The sequence below is a fragment of the Chaetodon trifascialis genome, chromosome 1 (genome assembly GCF_039877785.1).
Source record: "Chaetodon trifascialis isolate fChaTrf1 chromosome 1, fChaTrf1.hap1, whole genome shotgun sequence".
NCBI lineage: Eukaryota > Metazoa > Chordata > Actinopteri > Chaetodontiformes > Chaetodontidae > Chaetodon > Chaetodon trifascialis.
Window position 1 is genome coordinate 15,447,354 of NC_092056.1, and position 20,509 is coordinate 15,467,862.

General features: G+C 43.0%; 1 protein-coding gene across 5 annotated transcripts; it reads left to right on the top strand.

The window, feature by feature from the left end:
- Nucleotides 1-10: 10 nt before the first annotated feature.
- On the top strand, nucleotides 11-17,548 carry znf821 (zinc finger protein 821). Of its 5 annotated transcripts, none has more exons than XM_070967777.1 (6): nucleotides 11-159; nucleotides 8,820-8,951; nucleotides 9,073-9,211; nucleotides 10,248-10,346; nucleotides 11,704-11,870; nucleotides 13,811-17,542. In XM_070967777.1, the coding sequence occupies exons 3-6, from the start codon at nucleotides 9,161-9,163 to the stop codon at nucleotides 14,745-14,747; spliced, it is 1,254 nt and encodes a 417-aa protein (XP_070823878.1). In that variant the 5' UTR covers nucleotides 11-159; nucleotides 8,820-8,951; nucleotides 9,073-9,160; the 3' UTR covers nucleotides 14,748-17,542. The 5 variants fall into 5 exon arrangements, with proteins under 5 accessions (XP_070823878.1, XP_070823859.1, XP_070823843.1 ...); XM_070967758.1 differs by having other exon boundaries at nucleotides 27-159; nucleotides 9,093-9,211; nucleotides 13,811-17,548; XM_070967742.1 differs by lacking the exon at nucleotides 11-159 and adding an exon at nucleotides 3,073-3,500 and having other exon boundaries at nucleotides 9,093-9,211.
- The last annotated feature ends 2,961 nt before the right edge of the window (nucleotides 17,549-20,509 follow it).

Here is a 20,509-nt window from a genome sequence, read left to right on the forward strand (position 1 = left end):
GACATATCCCAGAGGTTTGTGAAAGAAGCGCGGACTGGCTCTCGAGAGCCGAAGTTTATCATCATCAGCGTAACGTTAGCTTGTACTGGGGGACTTCTTCACTGTCTGCCTCTGCCCGAGACTCCCACCTGATATGCCAGTGTTTACTGGACACCATGGGTAATAACGCTAGTTGAATTATGTCTTCATACTAACGAGAGATGTAACGCGGTGATTGCACTGTTAATCCTGGTTATCATTTGCCAGTTGATGTCTAGCTAGTAAGTTAATCTTGTTCTCTTCTATCGTTCTCGCGTTGACTATAAAGGGCTAACGTTTGGCTTGTTATCTTTAGCCAGCTAGCTAACGTTAACGTTATCCAGTTGATCTCAATGATGATTGACTCCGAAAAAATTGCGTGTAACGTGGCTTTTAGTTTGCGTATTACTGTATGCCATCTGTCACTTGTTGTACAAACGTAGCAAATGTCATGACATAAGGACATAATCTTGTTGAGACGGCATATTTTCCACTCAACCATGCGGAAGAATACATTTTTACCCGGTTAATGCAGTGCTGCGGTCCGTTTACTCGTGGCAGTCAGTGATGACGACTGCATGTAATGTTATGACATTAGCAGTTGAGTGGTTTGGAGCGCCACCTAGTGTTGGTACTGGAGTTTACAAGGAATAATTCTGTAGATTGGGCTTGATTAATGGTTCATTTAACATTAGGTAAGCACCCCATGAGATTTGGCATGGAGTCTAAGTAAATATCGTTATAAAAGCTTTCTTCAATAACGATAACATTTAGACAGAGTAATAAGGTTGAAATATAGTCAAGTTGAGACAGTTTACCCATTTATTGTGATTAAAGTCAGAAGGAAATAGCATATGCGTTAGCTGTAATCAGTGACAAAGTGACAACAACAATAATCAAATGGGTGTTCAAAAACACTGTTTAAAAAGGATGATGGTGTCACAAACATAAAAAAGTCCCGATGCTTTTAAAGAAATTCATAATTCTTATGGCGCTAGGATTAGATGCTGTGATTGTAATGTGATGTGAAGACCTGGGTTGAGCCTGTTTTCCATGTGTTTGTTGCCTCACCGTGTTAAAATTATCATAAAACTGAGTAAACACGGAGTCTGCTGGATGAGGAATCAGAGATGGAATTACCTGATTACATACTTCCAGCTGTTTTCTTGTCATATGGAATCACTAAAATTATCTCATCTTATAGAAACTCATTCTTACATCGATATTCTTTATTCCTAATCAAGCTCAAGGCAGGTGGGCTATCTAAGCATACACCAGGTGAGAGATAGATGTCTTGTTCGGGTTGCTAGTTTATCACAGGCCTGCGTTATGGACAGGTACTTGTGGATCTTATTATCAAGAGTGTCCAGTAAACTATTTGGACTGTCATAAAAAAAGAGGGTTTTAAAATGCCATAACAAAACATATTACGTAATGTTGCGTGCAGATAATGTGATGCTAATTTTCATGTACGATGCTGTTTATTTCATTTGGTCTTTCCTATTAGAAAATGCTACATTTTGTTGAGCCTGAAGACTTTTTTCAGATTGTGTGCAGCACTATGTGTTGTCAGTCTTACTGTAGCCCTTAGAGTGTATGAATGAACAGTGATACTGTGAACTGTGATAGCGTTAATACACGTCCACTCCCATCAAGTCACTTTGTTGTATTTCTGACCTGCCAGCCCAGATCCAGATCACTTTGCTGTGTAAAAAATCTGGAAAGTTGGCTTAGCTTTGAAGGACTAGTTCACTCAAAACACACAACATGTTTTATCAGTCATCCATTGTGTTATAGAGCCATGCTGATGCTTTGGTTTGATGTGGTCAGGTTTTGAAATCTCTGTCTCTGCCGCCACCCCAAAGCAATATTTTAATGGAGGTGAGTGGAGTTAAATATTTGGTGCTTTCATTGCTGTGAAATCATTTAAATCTTTCAACAGCAATGTGACTTTCCAGATGCAGTGTTCTGGGTGGTGTAGTCCATGCTGTCAACGGTTAACAACACGTAAGAATCAGTCCTACTCAGGGAGACATACGGCACATAGTTGCCACTGAGACATATTCACACTAGAACCTCATTATCTGCTGATTTTATCTAATCATATATACAGTATATCAGTATCTGTGCATGTTTCAAGAATTATTTAACAAATCATTGCAGTCCAGAAATGCCAAAGAAATGTTTGTGGTCGTTTAGTGTCGCCATTGCAGGCTTTGTCCACTAGAGGGCACTGACAAGTTTGTTTTCAAGTACAGAACTTGGTCACCATTAATTAAGAGCCAAATTAAGGGATCATCATCAAAACATTTTGCGTTGTTAAAACAACTATTGGTTGATATATTTTTATCAGATATATTGTTCTAATTTAAACTAGAGGAAAACTCATCTAGTAGGGAAATTGTATTGCAGTGGTATTTCTTTCTGTTTCTTCACAGGAAAATAATTTCTATTTTGAAGCTACATTGTTCTTCAAAAAATACTTTATGATTTGACAAAAGAGTCCCAGCTCAAGGTCCACTTGCTAGCTTTTTAGAGGTGTTTTCAAATGTCTCTCTGTCCTTTCTCTCTTTATCAGCGATGGAGCGTAGTCTTAATGTAGATGAATCTTTTGACATGCAAGCTCATCAGCCATTGTGGCTTTAGGACTTTAATGACCTCTTAAAGTTAAGTATTAAGGTTAATTCTTTCTTTATCTTGGAATTATTAGTTTGACAAACAGTCCATTTACTAGTATCTAGTCCACTCACATTCGCCTAATATTGAAAAATATATGAAATTGTTCAGACTACTTTAATGTGCATTAGTTCTGATTATTGTAAATGTTAAAATGTAACATGTCGTTCTTCTCCTGAATACCTTACATCTCAAAGTACAGCAATGTAACAGCCAGACGTACATATCGACCACTTTTAGACCTTAAGACGCGTCTAGAATACTATCTGCGAGAATCTGACTGGTTTTTCTCCCACAAGACCTGAACGCAGCATAGTATCTTTAGCATGGACTCCCCAGCGTCCCCGCATATCCCACAATCCTGTGCGGTGTAGCTTCATTGCTTTTACGTTAGAGATCAGCTGAGCTCGTGCATCGCTGCAGTGAGTGCGCGGGTGCCAGCGGCTCGAGATCGGAGCAGCTCGGGGCCGCTCGGCGTCTCTCCGCTCGGGCTTGGACATCGATTTAAACCCCCCGATCGACTGGAGACGGGGCTTTTTTTAACGACTGCAAGAATGTGACTCTTCCATGTGTCCGTTTTTTATTTTCATCCCCGTAAATGGCCCCGACTCTGCTGATCGAGTACGCGATTTGATCCATCTTTTTTATTATTGTTCTGCTCATCATCTGTCCCCCGAGTGCGGAACCCGGACACTTGGACCGGTCTCAGGGTGTCCGTCCGGGGTTAGGAGGAGATTCCACTGTTTTGCCGGGAGCGGGCAATAATATGTCCAGGCGAAAACAGGCCAACCCCTTCAAAGTTGACTGTAGGTATTCCAGGTATTGTCTAATACTCGTTCACCGGTTACCCATCCACGCCTCGTCCAGGAGCAGTGCATCTTGTGGTTGTTGAACAGAAATGTGTTGAATTATTGTTATTTTTGTAGCGAGCCTCGTTAACAGTGTTTTCATTTATATTGTTTTTCCTCCGTGGCTTGGTCTGCATTCATACAGATGTCTTAAACCAAAGACAGAGCTCCTCATCACACTGTATTGTACGTTGTGTATTCAGAGTCTATGGTGGTCACTACTGACATTTAAATATAGATTTCTTGAGGTTTCGGTTTGCATGATAACACTTCTTTGCAGATGCATATCTTGCTTTCATTGTGGCTTGTAGTTTGGGTGAGAAGACAAGACTCCTATTGGTTGATTTCGGTTTTTTCTTACCCCTTGAGTATTTATATTGACATAGTTACACATGAGTGAAAAAAAAAGAGACAGAAGTAAAGTATGTGGACAGCGACACTTATTCAGTAATCGAGTTAAAAAGAAAATGATAAGTAATCCAAAAGATGAATAGAAAATATGCAAATGAGCACATTTCTGTTAATTATTCAGTAGTTGTTATTTTTCTGACAAACTAGGCGAGATTGGTGAGGTGATAATGTGTAATGCTACTCATCACTTTGATCTCCCTCCAAACATTAAGTACAAGCTCCTGGGAGGTAGCAATGTAAATATTTCCCCTTTGAAATTGATAATGTGTGTCAGTATGCTGCTTTCAGTTGCATGCCGGGGGACATTTAATTTCTATCACTATTTGTGTGTTTTCAGATCAGTAGACTTTCGACAGCGTCTTCCTCTTGTCAGCCTGTATGTCTGGGCTGATCACGTCTCTGGGTTCTGGGTTCCATTTAGGGGTGTGATGTCTGTAGATTAAATTAGCAAAAACACGTTGTCTGTGTGAAGCAGAAGCAGGCCGAGGGCGTCATCGCTGCCAGCGGATTGTTAAACTGTGATCAGAGGGGACAAGCATTTCAAGTTTTACATGCCGTGGATCTGCATGGTGTCAGTTTAGTTTGCTCTGACATCTCAGTTTCAGTGCAAGGCGAGAGGAAAGCACTGCAGAGCAGAAGCAGTCCATGAGCTGATCGATCAGTCAGTCGACAGAAAAGAAATAGGCCATTGATAATCGCCAAATTGTTGGAGTCACACTCTGGTTCTGGCTTTTTAAGTGGGTGATTTGATCCTTTCTTTTGTCATAAATAATGGTCGACTGAATAGTCTTTGGTTTTGGACTGTTTGTTGGCACGTTACATTTTCTAGGCAAAACAATTCAACAAAATAATCAACATATTAGTTGATAATGAAAATAATCGCAGCCTCACAGAGCGCATAATCAGCCAAAACAAAGCAGAGCCTCGGCTGTTCAAAATGTGTGAGGTCGCCCCGGACTTACGGATGACAGTTGTTGAAATCAGTGTTACTGTCGTGTTTTTTTAAAATTTTTTTTTAGAATGACATATCTGCAGCATTACTTGCTGCAGTATGTTTATTTGTACACATTTTCTCATTGATTATCTCGAGTGTTTTGCGAGTGGCACGTTGTCCTGAAGCATCCTTGTTTGTAAGCAGGGCTTTCCTGCATGCCATCAGTGGCTCTGCACAGTTGAGCTGTAGCATCCCATTTCCATTTCATAGTCTAATGAGAACTTGCTACACAATGCACAACATGGAGTAATGAGGAGACCCCTGATGTGCTTGAATTATTGGTGTCCCCCTCTGTGCTTTGGCTTTTGGCCGTCTGCCCCCCCCCCCCCCCACTCCCTTTCTGGTGGACAGCATGCTGACATGCTGACAGTCCTCAGAAGGGGATTGCCCGGCGTAATCTGCTAAAGTTATGTATGCTGCGGCCATCCTTTCTAAACATAGTTTGTTTAAACTGCTGTTGAAATATATCTTGCACTTGGGACTGCAGTAATCCCTGCAAGCTAATGAGCTCATTTGCTGGTCTGTAACACTTCTACAACAGTCCAGAGTGGGAGCTGAGAGCCCTCAGGAGGGCTGAACACAGAGTAATGTTGGCACAAGTTAGTGTACTTCATGTCAGAAATCCAAAACATTTTTTCGACAGAGAAACTCAAAGCTCCCGCTATCACTGGAGTGCGAGCTCTGTGTTTTGTGCTGTGACTTTCCTTCTGCTTTGCCTTAATTGTATTACCTGTCTTTTCCTGTGCGGTATGAATTGCATGTGCAGAGCTGGTCCCCCATGAGAGTGTCTGACCAGATAGACAGACAGACTGACAGACCAGACAAGCGGGGAGACAGTCTGACAGGCAGGCGGGCTGACACACACACAAAGACACACACAGGGAATTCCAGACACTAATACAACAGCGCTGTCTGTCTAGCTATTGGTGTTCCTCCACGAGTTTTTGAGAAAAACAGCATTAAAGAAGAGTCAATGAGGACTCGAGTTGGTGCATGCTTTACGGAGAAAAGTGGATGTTGACAGTAAAGCCAGTTTGTTTAGTAGTACAGGTGCACGTTTTACTGTAAACACTCTGGAAACCTCTTTCATGAAGTGTTTACTATAATGAATACTTTTCAAATCATTGAGTAAGACTAGCTATGTGTGGATGCAGAGGCTGCAACGTTTGTCAGTTGGACTTCACACACCTGCCTCTGTCAAGTTCCTGAATTCGGTTTAGAAAGTGCTAAAAATAAGGTGTTTTCTCCCAAACGTGCTGCAGTAGGTCAGCACAAATGTTTCCTGATAAAACTATGATTGTCGCATGCTTTCATGGTGACACTGTCGTCCTGTGGGCAGATCAGAAGTCCAGCGCAAGCCTGTAAATATTCATTTTCTGTTCTTATGATCACACAGAAGATTTGGGTTCATTTCAGGTGCCAAACCAATCAGAGATATAGTTGATTATAGTTGATTACTTTTTAATACGAGGTCACCAGTTAATCAGAGAGAGAATTGATCAGATGCCTGGCCCACCATCCTCCTGCGTGTGTGTGTGTGTGTGTGTGTGTGTGTGTGTGTGTGTGTGTGTGTGTGTGTGTGTGTGTGTGTGTGTGTGTGTGTGTGTGTGTGTGTGTGTGTGTGTGTGTGTGTGTGTGTGTGGAGGGAAGACGGGGCCCCAGCACTTCCTGCAGATTCAGACGTGTTGTGCGTCTGCATGTGTGTTTTGGAGGGGACGGCAGCTGAAAAGGAGAAGGAGGGGGCCTTGAATTCAACAGGACCCCCATTGCTTGGTGTTTGAGTAGAGTTTTGGCATTCTATCTTTTGTCTGTTTTGTTTTGTGCCCCCCCCCACCCCCCACCCCCCATACACACACTGCCTCGCCTCCTCCCCTCTCCCTCTTCTGTGTGTCTGTTGGCTGATGAGTTTGTCTCTTTGTCTGGATTCAGTCAGACACTGCGTCACCTCCTGCCTACAGACACACAGACTCAGAGATAACATCACAGTGGCAGAGACTGAGGGAGGGAGGGAGGAGGGGAGGAGGGGGGAGGGAGCGAGGAGAGACAGATGTACAGACAGAGCCCTAGCAGTGGGGGGATGGGTATCTCTCACACATCAATCATTGGCTATGCGCCGTGAAGCCAGCTTGTTGTAGTAGTTCATAGTTCAATACTCCGACCCACTCTACCAGTGCTAATGAATGCTTTGATTTCTATGGGAAAAGTGCCCAAACTGCCTTCACACACTAACTTCTCACCACTGGCAAAATAGTACAATGACAAACCTTCCAAAGGTTGTGTTTCTGTTTTCCCCAAACACACAGAGTCAGAGAGAGGGAGCGTGTGTCTGTGTATGCGCAACACTTCAGGATTGTGACGAGGGCTGTAATTACTTCTGTCAGTCTCAGGTAACTGAAGTCAGGATCTCTCTCCCATCTCTGATCTGTGTTAATGGAGAGGGAGCTCACAAGGGAGGAATATTGGAGATTTTAGGCTATCATTAATTTTAGCTATGTGAAGTGGGATGTTCTTATGTGTCAGTGCCAGAGGAGCTTTCAACAGAACTGTCTCCAGTGAAGCGGCGCTGGCAGTTAAACACAGGTTTGCACGGTCAAGTGTGAGAATAAGAAAAAGTGAAGGGATTTTTACAGAATCCTGCAACCCACAGGGCCGCCAGGAAACAAAGAGTGGCATCACAAAGAGTTAAATGAGCCACATATGGGCTGCCATGGTATGAAGCTTTATCCTCCCCCTCAAGAGCTGATGGTATAGATATGGAAGTTACATGCAAGCAGGGAGGACAGAGGGCGAGCCAGGCTGTTCAATGTGTGGGTGGTACTGAGAGAGAGAGAGAGAAACGCACTGAGTAGCAAGGCATCTAGCTAGAGGAAAGGAGTGCAGGCTGCTTCCCCCGTGGGACTGCAGCATGGCTGTCGAACAGAGCGAGCATGTATCTGTGAGTGTATATGTGTGTGAAAAAGTGGGGGTTGGGATGCAAATGAAGTTAATGTGTGCGCACGTATGTCAGTGAGCTCGCCTCGCCGCTTTACCATTCCCTTTACGTTTCAGTGTCAGATGGCTCATGTGGAAGCGGCCGAATCGGCCAGGAAGTTGTTGCGGTCCGCGCCTTAACCGGATCCCAAAAGTTCTGAATCCTAATGGATAACTGCCTCGGATTGAGCCGTTCTGATCATAGGTTATGCTTTTGTCACCGCTTTGTGTCACTATGATAATCTGCACCGTTCTTCACTTAATGGCAAAATGTTCTGAGATCACACTGGACACGTGTTTGGAATTGCACTGTGGACAAATCAAGAACCCGTCACTGTAGGTGACTGCATTAGTGATGAAACACTCGTACCTTCTTGTGCCATGCTATCTGTTTCTATGTTGCTATGGAGATGAAGCACTCACATGCTGGATGCAATGTATGGTTAAAACAATAGCTCATGTATTAAAATAGATGCGTTTGGCTGTATATGAAACATTTTTTTGAAGCCACCTGTTTTAAAAAGTGGCTTCTGTCCGTGCATGTCCGGTTCGTGTTACACAGAGATCACAGCAGGTTATCAGACAAAAGCAATCGTCTTAATTGTGGGACTTCATAGACGGGTTTGGTCTTCCATTCATGTGCTCCAGACTTTTTTATGCAAGTGCAAACACAGAAATTATTCATTATTTTCAGTTGTTCAGCCCGTCAGACTGGTTTTATTTGCCTTTTAGTTCTGAAACCAGTATGAGGGCACCATGTAGGTGCATTTAGATGCAACACATTTTCTGGAAAATCAGTTGATAACTTGTTAATGGATTAAAAACAGATAGGAATGTCCTAATGTCCAAAACGAAGTGGAAACTCTACATCTTCCTGACAGCAACTGTGTTTCTTCCTCCAGGGCCATTCCACACTTCAGGCATCACAGGACTTCAGCACACTATTAACATGGACGGCAGGGACGAGTTCACTGAGGACAGTGAATGCTGCAGCAACAACTCCCAGGAAATCCAAGAGCAGGATAGCATCTCAGGTACAGGATGGAGGGCCGGGACCAGGTGGGACTGGGTGGACTCTGTAGGACGTCCTTGGACTGAGGGGTGTTAGTGAGAGTAAGCCCTGCTCTGTGCTCTGTTGTCTGTCTGTATTGATAGGGCTGTGTTTGCCTCCATAGAAGACAGTGATAGTGACCCTGACAACCACGGTGAAGACTCGTCCTCCAACACCTCCGCCGAGGACCACATGACCACCAAGAGATCACAGTGCCGCCTGCAAGGAGCAGGAGTCAAAGAGGTGAGAGACCTGGTGCCCACATGGGCAAAAATGGCGGCTTTCACCCAGGTCGTTTTCATGATGGTGACACTTCTTTGGCAGTATTTTGCTTCATCCTGAGTTAGTCTGAGTGCTGCCCATACGTTACACTACAGGCCCCTGTGCTGTGAAGTCGGTCATGTGGCGTGATCATACAAGCAAGACTCCACGGAGATAAATTATTGACAAGTATCAGCCTGCGTCACTGTGTCGGTGCCCAGTTTCATTTTGAGATCTGTGGTTTGTGAACGAAGTGTTTGTTATTGTGGCAAGGAGTGTGTGGGCTGTGAAATCGTAGGTTTTTTCAACTCTCACCCACTCGAAACACCAGTCGATGTGACTATTAATTTGGATAAAGATGTCAACTCTGAGTTGAATGCATCTTCTGCAGTTTTAACAGGTCTAGTCTAACTTACCATGCAGGTGCATTCAAAGCTTATGTGTCGCACTATACAGGGGCAACTGTAACAGGACATACTGACACCTGATACTGATAGCACAACCTGGGTTTCAGTCACTTGCGCTGCAGTGAGCAGACAGACTGTAATATATATCCAACATTCACATTGAAGTTTTCCGTTTGTCTTTTACGTGTGAAATTGTAACAAATTGTAGATGCTGCACAATCAAGAAAATCCAGAAAGAAAAACGAGAAGCGCTTCAGTTTAATGGACTTGAACAAAACACTTCTGGTTTCAGCCAATATGTTTTTGAGCCTGCACCTTCTGTTTGAAAAATGTTGTGTTTTTCTGCTTGTGTGTGAGTCACATCTGTGACAGCACACAGCACCATGTCACTGTTAGTGAGTCACTCATTCACACACTCAGCACATCACCACATACCACTTGCAGAAGTAAAGCTTCAGCTGGAAACATGTGCAGTGAGTAGCGACTCCAGCGACTGTAATCAGCTGTGCCTTGCTTCAGAATGTCAAAATAAATATCAAAATGGGTGAGACAGCAGCACACAGCTGGCTTTGCTTGTGGACTGTGTTGTAATGATGCTTGATTTTCCTCAGGAGAGCGAGGAAGGGGCCGACCACAGCAACAACTTTGTGTGTCCTCTCTGCACGCTGGACTTCAGCAGCCCCGAGAAGCTTATCTCTCATGTCTACCAGGTGAGACATGACACTGTCCCTCCTGTCCAAATCGAGTACAGAACCATGAAAACAAAGCAGCTTTAGGTCTTTTATTGCAGTCTGTTTCTAATAAGCCACGAGGTCATCACCTTTAAAGCCCCTAAGTAGCTTTCGGTGCTTCAGTGAAATGCAGGTTGAGGGACAAGGTGTCGACCTGTATGAGCCAATCTCATGCTTACGGTGTCAGGAGTCTTTTCAAAATAAAACCGAAAAAACTCAAAGTTGGCTTATGTGTTCATACGATCAGCCAAATATTTTAAAGATTCCTCTATATTTGCTGATGGTAAACGCTTGCCAGGGCTCTTAAAAATGCTGCAGTGGCAGGTTCTCCTCTTCTTCCAGACTCTTTATCCTTCATTTTTCTAGCAATCCACATCTTCTACTCTCATTATACGTGTCTTCACTGGTCACATTAAGTAGCTGATTTATACCTTACCTCAGCATTTGCAGTCAACACTGTACGTGTTTTTATTTGCTGTTGCCAGTGTCAGGCAGTTTGTGGTTCTTGCACTCAAAGTTGCTGAAAGATGAGTTTGCATTCTGCCACCGTAATGTTGAGCAATAAGAACACTGCCTGACTTAACCCATGTGGAGCACATGGCCCTTGGCATAAGCAGGTACAGTGGAAATTAATTGGTGTTGCAGTAATTATAGTTCTTGGCACTGAGTAGTCTGACAGCCACATTTGAACACTGCTCAAATTATTTGTAATATTTGAAATGTCATTAAATGTTTAGCTGTAAACTTTATTTCTAAAGTTGGTCCACCTAATTTAGTTTTATGTGTAATTATGCTGAAACATTTTCACAATTTGCTGTAGTTTTGTAGATTTAGGGCAGTTTGTTTTTTTTGCTTTTTTTTTTTAAAATCAAATATTAACTTTACATGATTATATATACAATACTGTGCATTATGCCCACACCATCAATAATACTTGATTGATTTTTTTTTTTTTTAGCAGTTCTGCTAAATTTTAAATAAATTTTGGTACTAATGATAAAAATGGACTTTTCAGCATTTGATTTCTTTAATAACTGATCATCTACAGGTTAAAATATATTAATTCATTATTGTTTCAGAGCCATATATCCATTGTTAAGTTCTCCTTCATGATTTGGAAGCTACACAGGCAGAAAAGTGTTTCACAATTCCTTGTCAGTGACTCAGTAAAGTTATTATTGAGTATTAGTGACTGTGCCTGACTTGTGCCTGTTCTAACTTTTGAGAACCAACCACAAGTTGAAAGTTGTCATCTTTAATGTTGCTCATGTACTTTAAATCAGTCTTTTTTTCCCCAAAGTCTCTTGTTCTTATCTTGTTTTGCTGTGTTTAACAGCACACAACTATGATGAGCAACACCAAGAGCTATGTGTGCCCAGTGTGTGGGCGAGCCCTGAGTTCGCCTGGCTCGCTTGGACGGCATCTTCTCATCCACTCTGAGGACCGCCTCTCCAACTGCGCTGTCTGTGGCGCACGCTTCACAGACACCAACAACTTTAACAGGTTGGGCTCATCTCAGCTGTAGCTCTCAGGCCTTTAATGCACTTTGCTTTCATTATTTACAGGAAGACGTATGCAGATGCTTTAGATGCATTACATTTAGATAGATCTAAATGTGATTTTATGACCCCAGAGTTTCTGTATAAATAACAACAATAATAGAGCTGTTGATTTAAAGGCACAGTGTGTTATCCAGGAATTGTAGGCTACACAACATTCAGACTTGGTCCGTCCTCCCCAGCTCAACACCACCAGAACTGTGCTGCTTGTATGTCCACTGCAAGCTTCTTTTGAAAGCCACCTCAGGATTCGCTCTCGTTTAAGAGTGAGCTTTGTCCGCTTGCCGTGTCGCCTCGCTATATTTTGTGTTTTTCGGTGCTGTGCCTGTCATTTTCACTGCTCCCTCTTGGATGCCGGCTGCTTACAGTCTGTTAAGTCTTTCACAGTTTCGAAGATAAAAAAACAAACCAATCATAGTAAATGATAAATAAATGATATAGAATACAGTGTTTACTTCATAGTGTTTTTCTGTTTTGCTGCTGCTGATAGTCCTGCTCTTTCTATCAATCTTGAAATGTTTCAAAGAAGCTCTAAGGGTTCAGTTACCTGCAGCAGATCTCCTTATAGGACAAAGGCATCACTGATTTAGCAGGAGAAACTATTTTAATCAGCGCAGTTTAATTCCTCACAGAACATCAAAGGGTGATTCTTAGCAGCAGTGTAGTGAATAAATTAAAAAACGAGTCAAAGTCAAATGTTGACAGACTTTCCTTTCGTCAAATCTATCAAAAGTGAAAGTGCAGTATGTCTTCAGTCCAGCACACGCAAAAACCACGGAGCAATGGTGAGATCAGGCAGGATGCACAACATGAGGGATGAATAAAATTAGTCCTGGAATGACAGATTTAATGGAAATAAACTTGCATGTTGCTAAGCAACTACCACTACATTGAAACTTAAACAGCGCCGGCAAGGTCAAGATGCACAGCGGAAGGAGAAACACAGTGAGAAGCCATAATGTGTTTGTGACAGAAGAGGAGAAAACTCAGGAGCTTTTACAGTTGGCAGAATCAGGTGTTACTATGAGTTAAGAAAACACCATGAATCCATAGAAGCTGAGCACAGATGTACAAAACCTGCGTCTTAGCTGTGTGGAAAAGCCGCTTGATGCTGTTACAGCCAACAATAATTAACTGAATGAAGTCGATTTGGAAGCATCTGAGCCACATTTTTTGTTCTCACAGTTATCTGGAAACAGTCACCTCCTCTTGGGTTGCTCACTGTGCTAAACTCCTCTCTTAGTTAACCACAGGTCACACGACGCAGCGTCTTGCTCATCTCTGAAACAACTACTGGAGTTGGGAGAATGAGTCATCTTTTCCGCACTGGACACAGCGCTTCCAAATCATGTCAATCACTGCAGTTGTCTAAAAATATGTGACCACGTTTTGGTTACAAGATGCTGGCGAGTGGCTAACAAGAATGTGAGGCAGCTGCCAAGTGTTAATAGGCACTAAAGTTTCTGTCTTGTGCTGTCATTGTTATGCAAGCTGAAGACTACAGTCATGTAACGAACTGTTTAGCTTTGGATGCAGGCTGGTGATAGTTGCTAGGACACAAAGTGCAACTTCTTTATGAAGTGTGGACAGTAAGATGTGATCATTAGCTCTGGAGGCGGAAAGAACAGAGTTATACATTAACTGTACAGCCTGTTTGTAACAGGGGTGAACCGGTTCGGCTCAGTCCGCATGTAGAGGCTGGGATCATTCTTCATGTGCGGGGCAACATCAGGCTTGACTTAAACGCTGCTAAAACAACATGTGACAAATAAGTACGAAGCTATAAATGTGCTTAATTGTTATTTATTGAAATAACTGATGCTTTAAGAAAGTCAGACATTAATAAAGAGATGTATTGCCTTCTAATACTGTGTCATTTCTTAGAGAGAAGCTTAAAGATGTCCTCGACACAACGAGGATGGACATCACCGGTGGAAGGGACGCCTGCTCCATGTCCCAGTCTCTCTCTAGCAGTCCCATGACCAACACAGGCCCCAGCGCCTGCTCCTGCCACGGACCAGGCCCCAGTTCATGCCAGGGCCCTCGCTCCTGCGAAGGACCCGACCTCAGCCCCAACCTATGTCAAGCCCATCGTACCTGCCAGGGACCAGGCCACGTCTCGAGCCAGTGTCACGGCCCGGGACCATGCACAGGTTCTGACCAAGGACCCTCCTTTCCCTCACTGCCTGACAGTCTCCTCTCTGAAGGGCCATCACTCGCATCCATCCCTGATGCCCTTAACTCCTCGTCTTCAAGCCTTCCTCCCATCCCCGACATCCTGAGCCCGATGCCGGTGTATCCCGCCGGGGTGCTGCTGGTGTGCAACAGCTGCATGGCCTATCAGCAGCTAGTGGAGGCCCAGTCGCCGATGCGGAAATGGGCTCTGCGTAGGAAGAATGAGCCCTTGGAGGCCCGCTTGCAGCGTTTGGAGCGCGAGCGCACGGCGAAGAAGAACAAGCGGGCGTGCGAGACGGATGAGGAGAGGGAAATAAGGAGGCTCCGGGACCGCGAGGCCAAGCGCATGCAGAGGATGCAGGAATCGGAGGAGCAGCGGGCGCGCAGGCTGCAGAGAGACAGGGAGGCCATGCGCTTGAAGAGGGCCAACGAGACGCCGGAGAAGCGGCAGGCCAGGCTGATCCGCGAGAGGGAGGCAAAGAGGATCAAGCGACGGCTGGAGAAGATCGACCCCGCTCTGAGGACACAGATAGAGCACGACCCTGCTGCGATGGCCGCCCTCACGGCAGACATGAGTCTCTTTCAGTTTCCCTGCCCCATGCCTGTCCCCTCCATTGATAATGGTCTGTTCATGAAGCTTCCCTAATTGGACCAGGCCACTCGGGGGACGGGGGGAACCAATTGGCTTCTAGCAGCGTCATTAACCTGTGCACTCTGCCATCAGGCTGCGTGGTCACAGTGAACCACTCCAGGCTGGTTCACTTCCAGCCTCTTCTGTGGCGAACAGCCTCACTCTCGAACTGCTTTGTTAAATACAGCAAAAACTACTTCAGTTTCTAATTTATTACAGTCTAGAACACCTTGGGAACAGGGTTGAGAATGTTTCATGTTGTATGATGATGACATAAAAGCATGTTGTAAAGAGATTTATCTGTTCGTCCGTGGGATAGCAGATTTAACACAGTTCATTCTAGTTGGAGCAGTTAAACTTCCTATGAGGAAAAAAAATGTTTTTGCACATGGACGTTCAGTGACAGGAGTGGGGACTTTGTAGCCACAGTCCCCTCCTTTCTGGTCCACTCCGCCAGCCCAGTGACTCGGGTTTACCGGTAGCTACACCTCTCTTCAGGCTGCCACCGTGGGTCCCTGGGAAGTTCACGTTCAGTCAAACTACTACCTCAGCTGGCGCCGTGGTCGCGCCCTCTGTCTTGTGGCTTACTGCGTTCCAACTCCAGGCTTCCAAAGCTCTATATGTACTGTATACTACTACAGAGGATGCGGGTCCTTTCCTTTCCCCACAGTTCGTTTTGGCGTTTATCACTCAGGCGCTTTGATAGGACACAACATTCATCAGCTCCACATGTATTTCCCACATCTGACTAACTCTGAATGTTTGGTCCTGTTGAAGTCGCCCAGTGTTGCGCAACATTCCCCCTCATCTCCTCAGTTGTACAACTTAATGCATTCGCCTCTTTACATTCTTTTTTTGCCAATATTTGAACCTGTTTCCTTTTTCCCACGTTGTTACACTCCAATTATTTTGCCAATGTCATTTCTTTGTTTTTTTGTACTTTTTGTTACAGAGCTTTTCTTGGGCTCATAAAAAAGAAATCAGTCTGTGCTGCTGTTGTTGTACTGTACAATACATTAGTTACCTCTTATATATTTTGGGCTCATCACATTAAGGAATATTGTGCTAAAACGTTCCAGTACAATGAAGCAGTTCCTAATATGTTACTCGTTGACAACAGAATTTGTCACATTACTTGAATTCTGCCCACAGGGACACATTTGTTTTCCTCGCGGTGAGTAAATTAACATATGAAAGTGGGGTATTGTTACATAGATGATCATAGACAGATAATGCAATTTCTGTAGCATCCACATGCTTCGTAAAGCTGCAGTACCGTCAGTAGAGTTAAGCTGTGCCACTTAAATTGGGCTAATTTATATTGTCTGTCAGCAGAATTAATGAAAGATATTTATTGATTTATGAGACAGAAGAACTCATTTTGAACACCTGTTTTTGCGTTTGTTCGTTTCCTTTTATCCCCATCCGTTACTGAGCACTGGGGCTACTTTCATAACACATACAGCCCTTACCGGGAGAGAGATTTTATTAATCTATATTCATTCACCTCATTCCAGCACATATTTATGCAATATGATGTGAATATATTTTTCTTGTGAAGATGTTGCCGTTATTTTGTTACTGTCAGTGGTCTAAAGTTGTTTTAATGCTTCAATTAGAGGCCATGTTTGGACACCCCTCGTTTAATTTCCTGCCTGTAAGGATACCTCCAGTTTTTCTTGACTTCACTTCTTCTCCAGATGCAAACATTTACAGCGTCAGATAAGCAGTTTCTGAAATATTCCTCAAAGAATATCAGAGACGGGGACGAGTACCGGTTCTGTTTGAGTCACTCCTAGACGAGAGCGTCGATCTACCTGGCTGCTGCTCTTACAGCGAATTTAACAAAGGAACAACAAAAAAAATCTATAGTTTCATCCTCAGAGGCTTTTCTAGGAGTGCATCAAACCTCTATGCAACAGATGTGTTATTTATTCCAAGGGAAACTGATTCACTTTTCACTGAAACTATGCAGAATGCGACTAGAATTTAAACGGACTTCAATGTAAAGAGTTTAGCTTCTCAGGCAATTTAACTCAGTGAGAGGGCTCAGAGCCTGGTTACAACACCCTGGTCCATAAGAATCATTTAGAGGTCTATCATATGACAGTTTCAGGCAGTTGTTTGACTTTCCTGCAGACCCTTCATCTTCGGAGATGCGTCTTCTCTTCCTCGTTCAGCACACAAAAGCAACAGGGTCTCACTGCCATCCTATTCATGACATACTGTACCAAGGGCAGATCGGTGTTCTCGACAGAGTCTTCAGGTGTCATTTATTCCTCTCTTCTCTCAGACTATGAATACTGGGTATTCTCAGAGGTTGCTTTGAAATTGCTGTGATCCCCTCGGCCCTACAGTGGATTCATGCGACAGAAAACTGCGGCGTCTGCGGTCTGACATACTATTGCAAGTTGGTCTTTACGAGCAGGTCTTTCAGTATGGATAGGTAAGCACTGCATGTCGTGAAACTGCACTTGTCCTAGAATGGTTCAATATGAGCTTGTGTTCTACTGTTAGTTTATGCCTGCCTGTTTTTTACCGTTTAATCAAAAGAGACATGTTGTTTAAAGAAGTTGGCCTTTCTATATTCTATCAGGATTTTCTCTCAATGTCCATGTTTACATAACAAATCTCTCTGAACAAGGCCAAATGAATGAGCTAAACCGCTAACGGGAACATTCATGCTTGCTGCGATATCAATGCATTCTGACTGGATGGCACTTTGGGGAGGCCATCCTCTGTTACTGGATTAACAGATGTACAGATCATGATGAAACCTGGTAAAGAATGTGGAAATAAACTGACTTTATTATAGGCGTAGTGTCCAGTGTCCCTTCTCTACTACACGCAAACGCACACTTATTTAGTGGAGTGGCGCACACGACTCTTTAACAGTGAGCTTCATATTCTGCCAATAGATGCCCCTGAATGTCACACGCTGGTCCTTTAAAAAAGTCAGTTATGGCACCTGTTTGTTTTTGGAGGTCTTGCACAGGCAGTGCAGTTTGTTATATATATGTATATGTTTGTACTCTAGGAACATTGTACTTAATATGTAAATTATAAAGCATAAGAAACTGAATACCAAATTGTGAAACTATTTGACCTCAGACTTTTAAAGTTTAAATTTTATGTTTTGAACTGAACTAGTACAGCTAATTTTTTTACTTGACTTGAATTTTAAGCTCAGAATTTGACTTATTGATTTTGAGGACCTTGATTATATACTTTTGAGTAGTGGGCAGTTTAATTTGATCTGAATCAGTGGACATCTACTTCGGTAAAATTAAGAATGCCATCTTTTTACTTTTACGCTTCAGTAAAAGCTCTCAATACTTTTCCAACCACTTACTTTCTCCAAATGCAACTACTAAAATAAAAACCTGAGAATGGCACTAAAAGAAAAAAAAAAACAGCACACAAGTTGGATAATAGTTTATATTTATATTTGTATATATATATTATATTGTGTTTACTTAACAAACATGATAAATGCAATGTCTCCAAGTTAGCTGTAACAATAAAAATACAATATCTTTGTGTCCTTAAAGTACATAGAATTAAAACAGCAAAACAAAAAAAAAACAAAAAAACAAAAACCGCCCTAAGTAGTTCACAGAGAGGTACAAATATACAGTACAAATCTATTTTATTCAAAAAACGGTACAAATAAAAATGCAACAAAATAGAGATATTAATGCTTTGTTAAAGTCAGGTAGGTGTGGGGTATTCTAAGGGAGCACTTTCGGTCGACAACTCTAAGGCTTCTGATAAAGATCAATACATATTGGTACGGCCATACGATATTAAAACTCACTATACAAAGTTCATACAACCTGGATTATACTTGAGGATTGAATGTTACATTTACATCATTGCATATATTTTGCAGATTTAGGCATTAAAAAAAAAAAGATGCTTTTTTTTTTGTTTGTTTTTAGTTACAAGTCACATAAAAAGCAGTGTCACCTTGTGCCAAAAAAGTACAATGTCAAATCTGAAAACACAGACTTCTTTAAAACTTTTAACCGTTCTCTTGATTTTATTTGACATCAGCAACGCCAGAACCGTCCCTAATTCATCTCTGCGGTTCAATATCGGATCGAGCGACAGGAAGCGGTTCACAAAAAATCCCCACCGCCAACATCACGAAACATCAGAAACCGTCACATCACCACCAGTGGAAAGCTATCCGGTTTATGCAGCATCCATTTCTTCAAAGCCACCTTCTGCTGGCCATGGGACAATTAAAAAAAAAAAAAAATATGTGTGCATGTCTGTCCGTGTGTGTGTGTGTGTGTGTGTGTGTGTGTGTGTGTGTGTGTGTGTGTGTGTGTGTGTGTAAAACTCATGGATTACTCTCTGCTGCTGACACTCTTGGCATCGTCTTGTTAAAAGAGCTTCCATTCACTTCACTTCCACACACAGATAAAACAGGAGTTAAAAAGGATGAGCGTTAAGTGTGTGTGTTAAAAATTCACCGTCACCCTTAAAGAATTCTGAATTTCTGCTCATGAGCGCGACACGAGCGCCAAGCCTCGACATTTTTGACTTCCTCTGCCTGAAAAAGGGAATACCGGGTCTACCAGAAGCGTCATTCCATTATTTCAATTTCACACATTGTACAAAGCAGAATTTAAGGCATTATCGACAAGCATCATCAAAGCTATCTATACAAAAAAAAAATAAAGAATAAAAAACAACTATCTACAGAAACACACAACCTACGATTTCTCCATGATTTCGTGTGCTTTACATTTTGAAACTCTTCAATTCACCAACAGTTTTCATCTTACAACACTGTCACGGAGGGCGTTTAGTGCAATTACTTACAGCAATAGACTATCAGTGACGTGAATGAGATTCACTGGACATCTTGGTAGAACGTGGCACGCGCTGCTCAAAGCGGAGGGCCGCGAGGACGAGGCGAGCGCAGGGCGGTCCTGCTGCGAGGATCGACAGGACGTGAAGCCTGTCACAGGTGGCACCGCTCGCACCATTTACATCCCCTCAAATGCATCCGGACCAACAATGAGCTAGTTGAAGCGGCCGGGCAGCTGTGCCAGAACAAAGCGGGACTAGCTGGAGAGTTCGAGTGGCACTCGGTCTTGAGTGATTTGGCTCCGACTGTGTGGCGTCACAAGAAGACGATAAAAGTCTACTGATCTGCGATTCAGCAATGTGCCACACGAAGGAAGATTGGGACCACTGAGCAAAAAAAAATGGAAAGTAGCGAAGCAAAATACTGGTTTGTGTTCTTATAAAAGGATCATGGAAAGCAAAAACAACAACAACGACAACAAAATCCTACAACCAGATGAGCATATCATGACTGCATCAGCCGTCCTGCCCTGACCCCTAACCCCCTGCTGCTTCAGAGAGCCGCACTTAAGACAATGAAGGGTACAATACTGAGTTTACTGCATAGAAAACGCCAAGACGACATGAAATGTTTTCAGGTGTTAGGTATATTGCTTACAGCATGAAAAAAAAAAACTGTGACTGTGGTAAACGGATTTTCTTAATCTCCCACTGCGAAGCATCTTGAGGGACAGAGTCACATTTTTTCAAGTCTGATCTTAAAACAACACCGACTTGTCCACATGTCCACTGACAGAGCTGTGGCATCTTTACACAGCCGGTATGGACAGAGACCAGGAACTTTATGGACATGTTGGAGCTGTTACAAGACAGCAAGGCTGCACCAAGTAGAGTTTTAAAAAGTCAAAATGTATTCAAAAAGATTTGTCATCATTTCCTGAAATCAAACCATGTTT

Coding starts and splice junctions, on each gene's coding strand:
- znf821 (XM_070967742.1), top strand. CDS start 3,461: ATGTCCAGGCGAAAACAGGCCAACCCCTTCAAAGTTGACT. Junction 10,347..11,703: donor TTATCTCTCATGTCTACCAG/GTGAGACATGAC, acceptor TGTGTTTAACAG/CACACAACTATGATGAGCAA. Junction 11,871..13,810: donor GACACCAACAACTTTAACAG/GTTGGGCTCATC, acceptor GTCATTTCTTAG/AGAGAAGCTTAAAGATGTCC.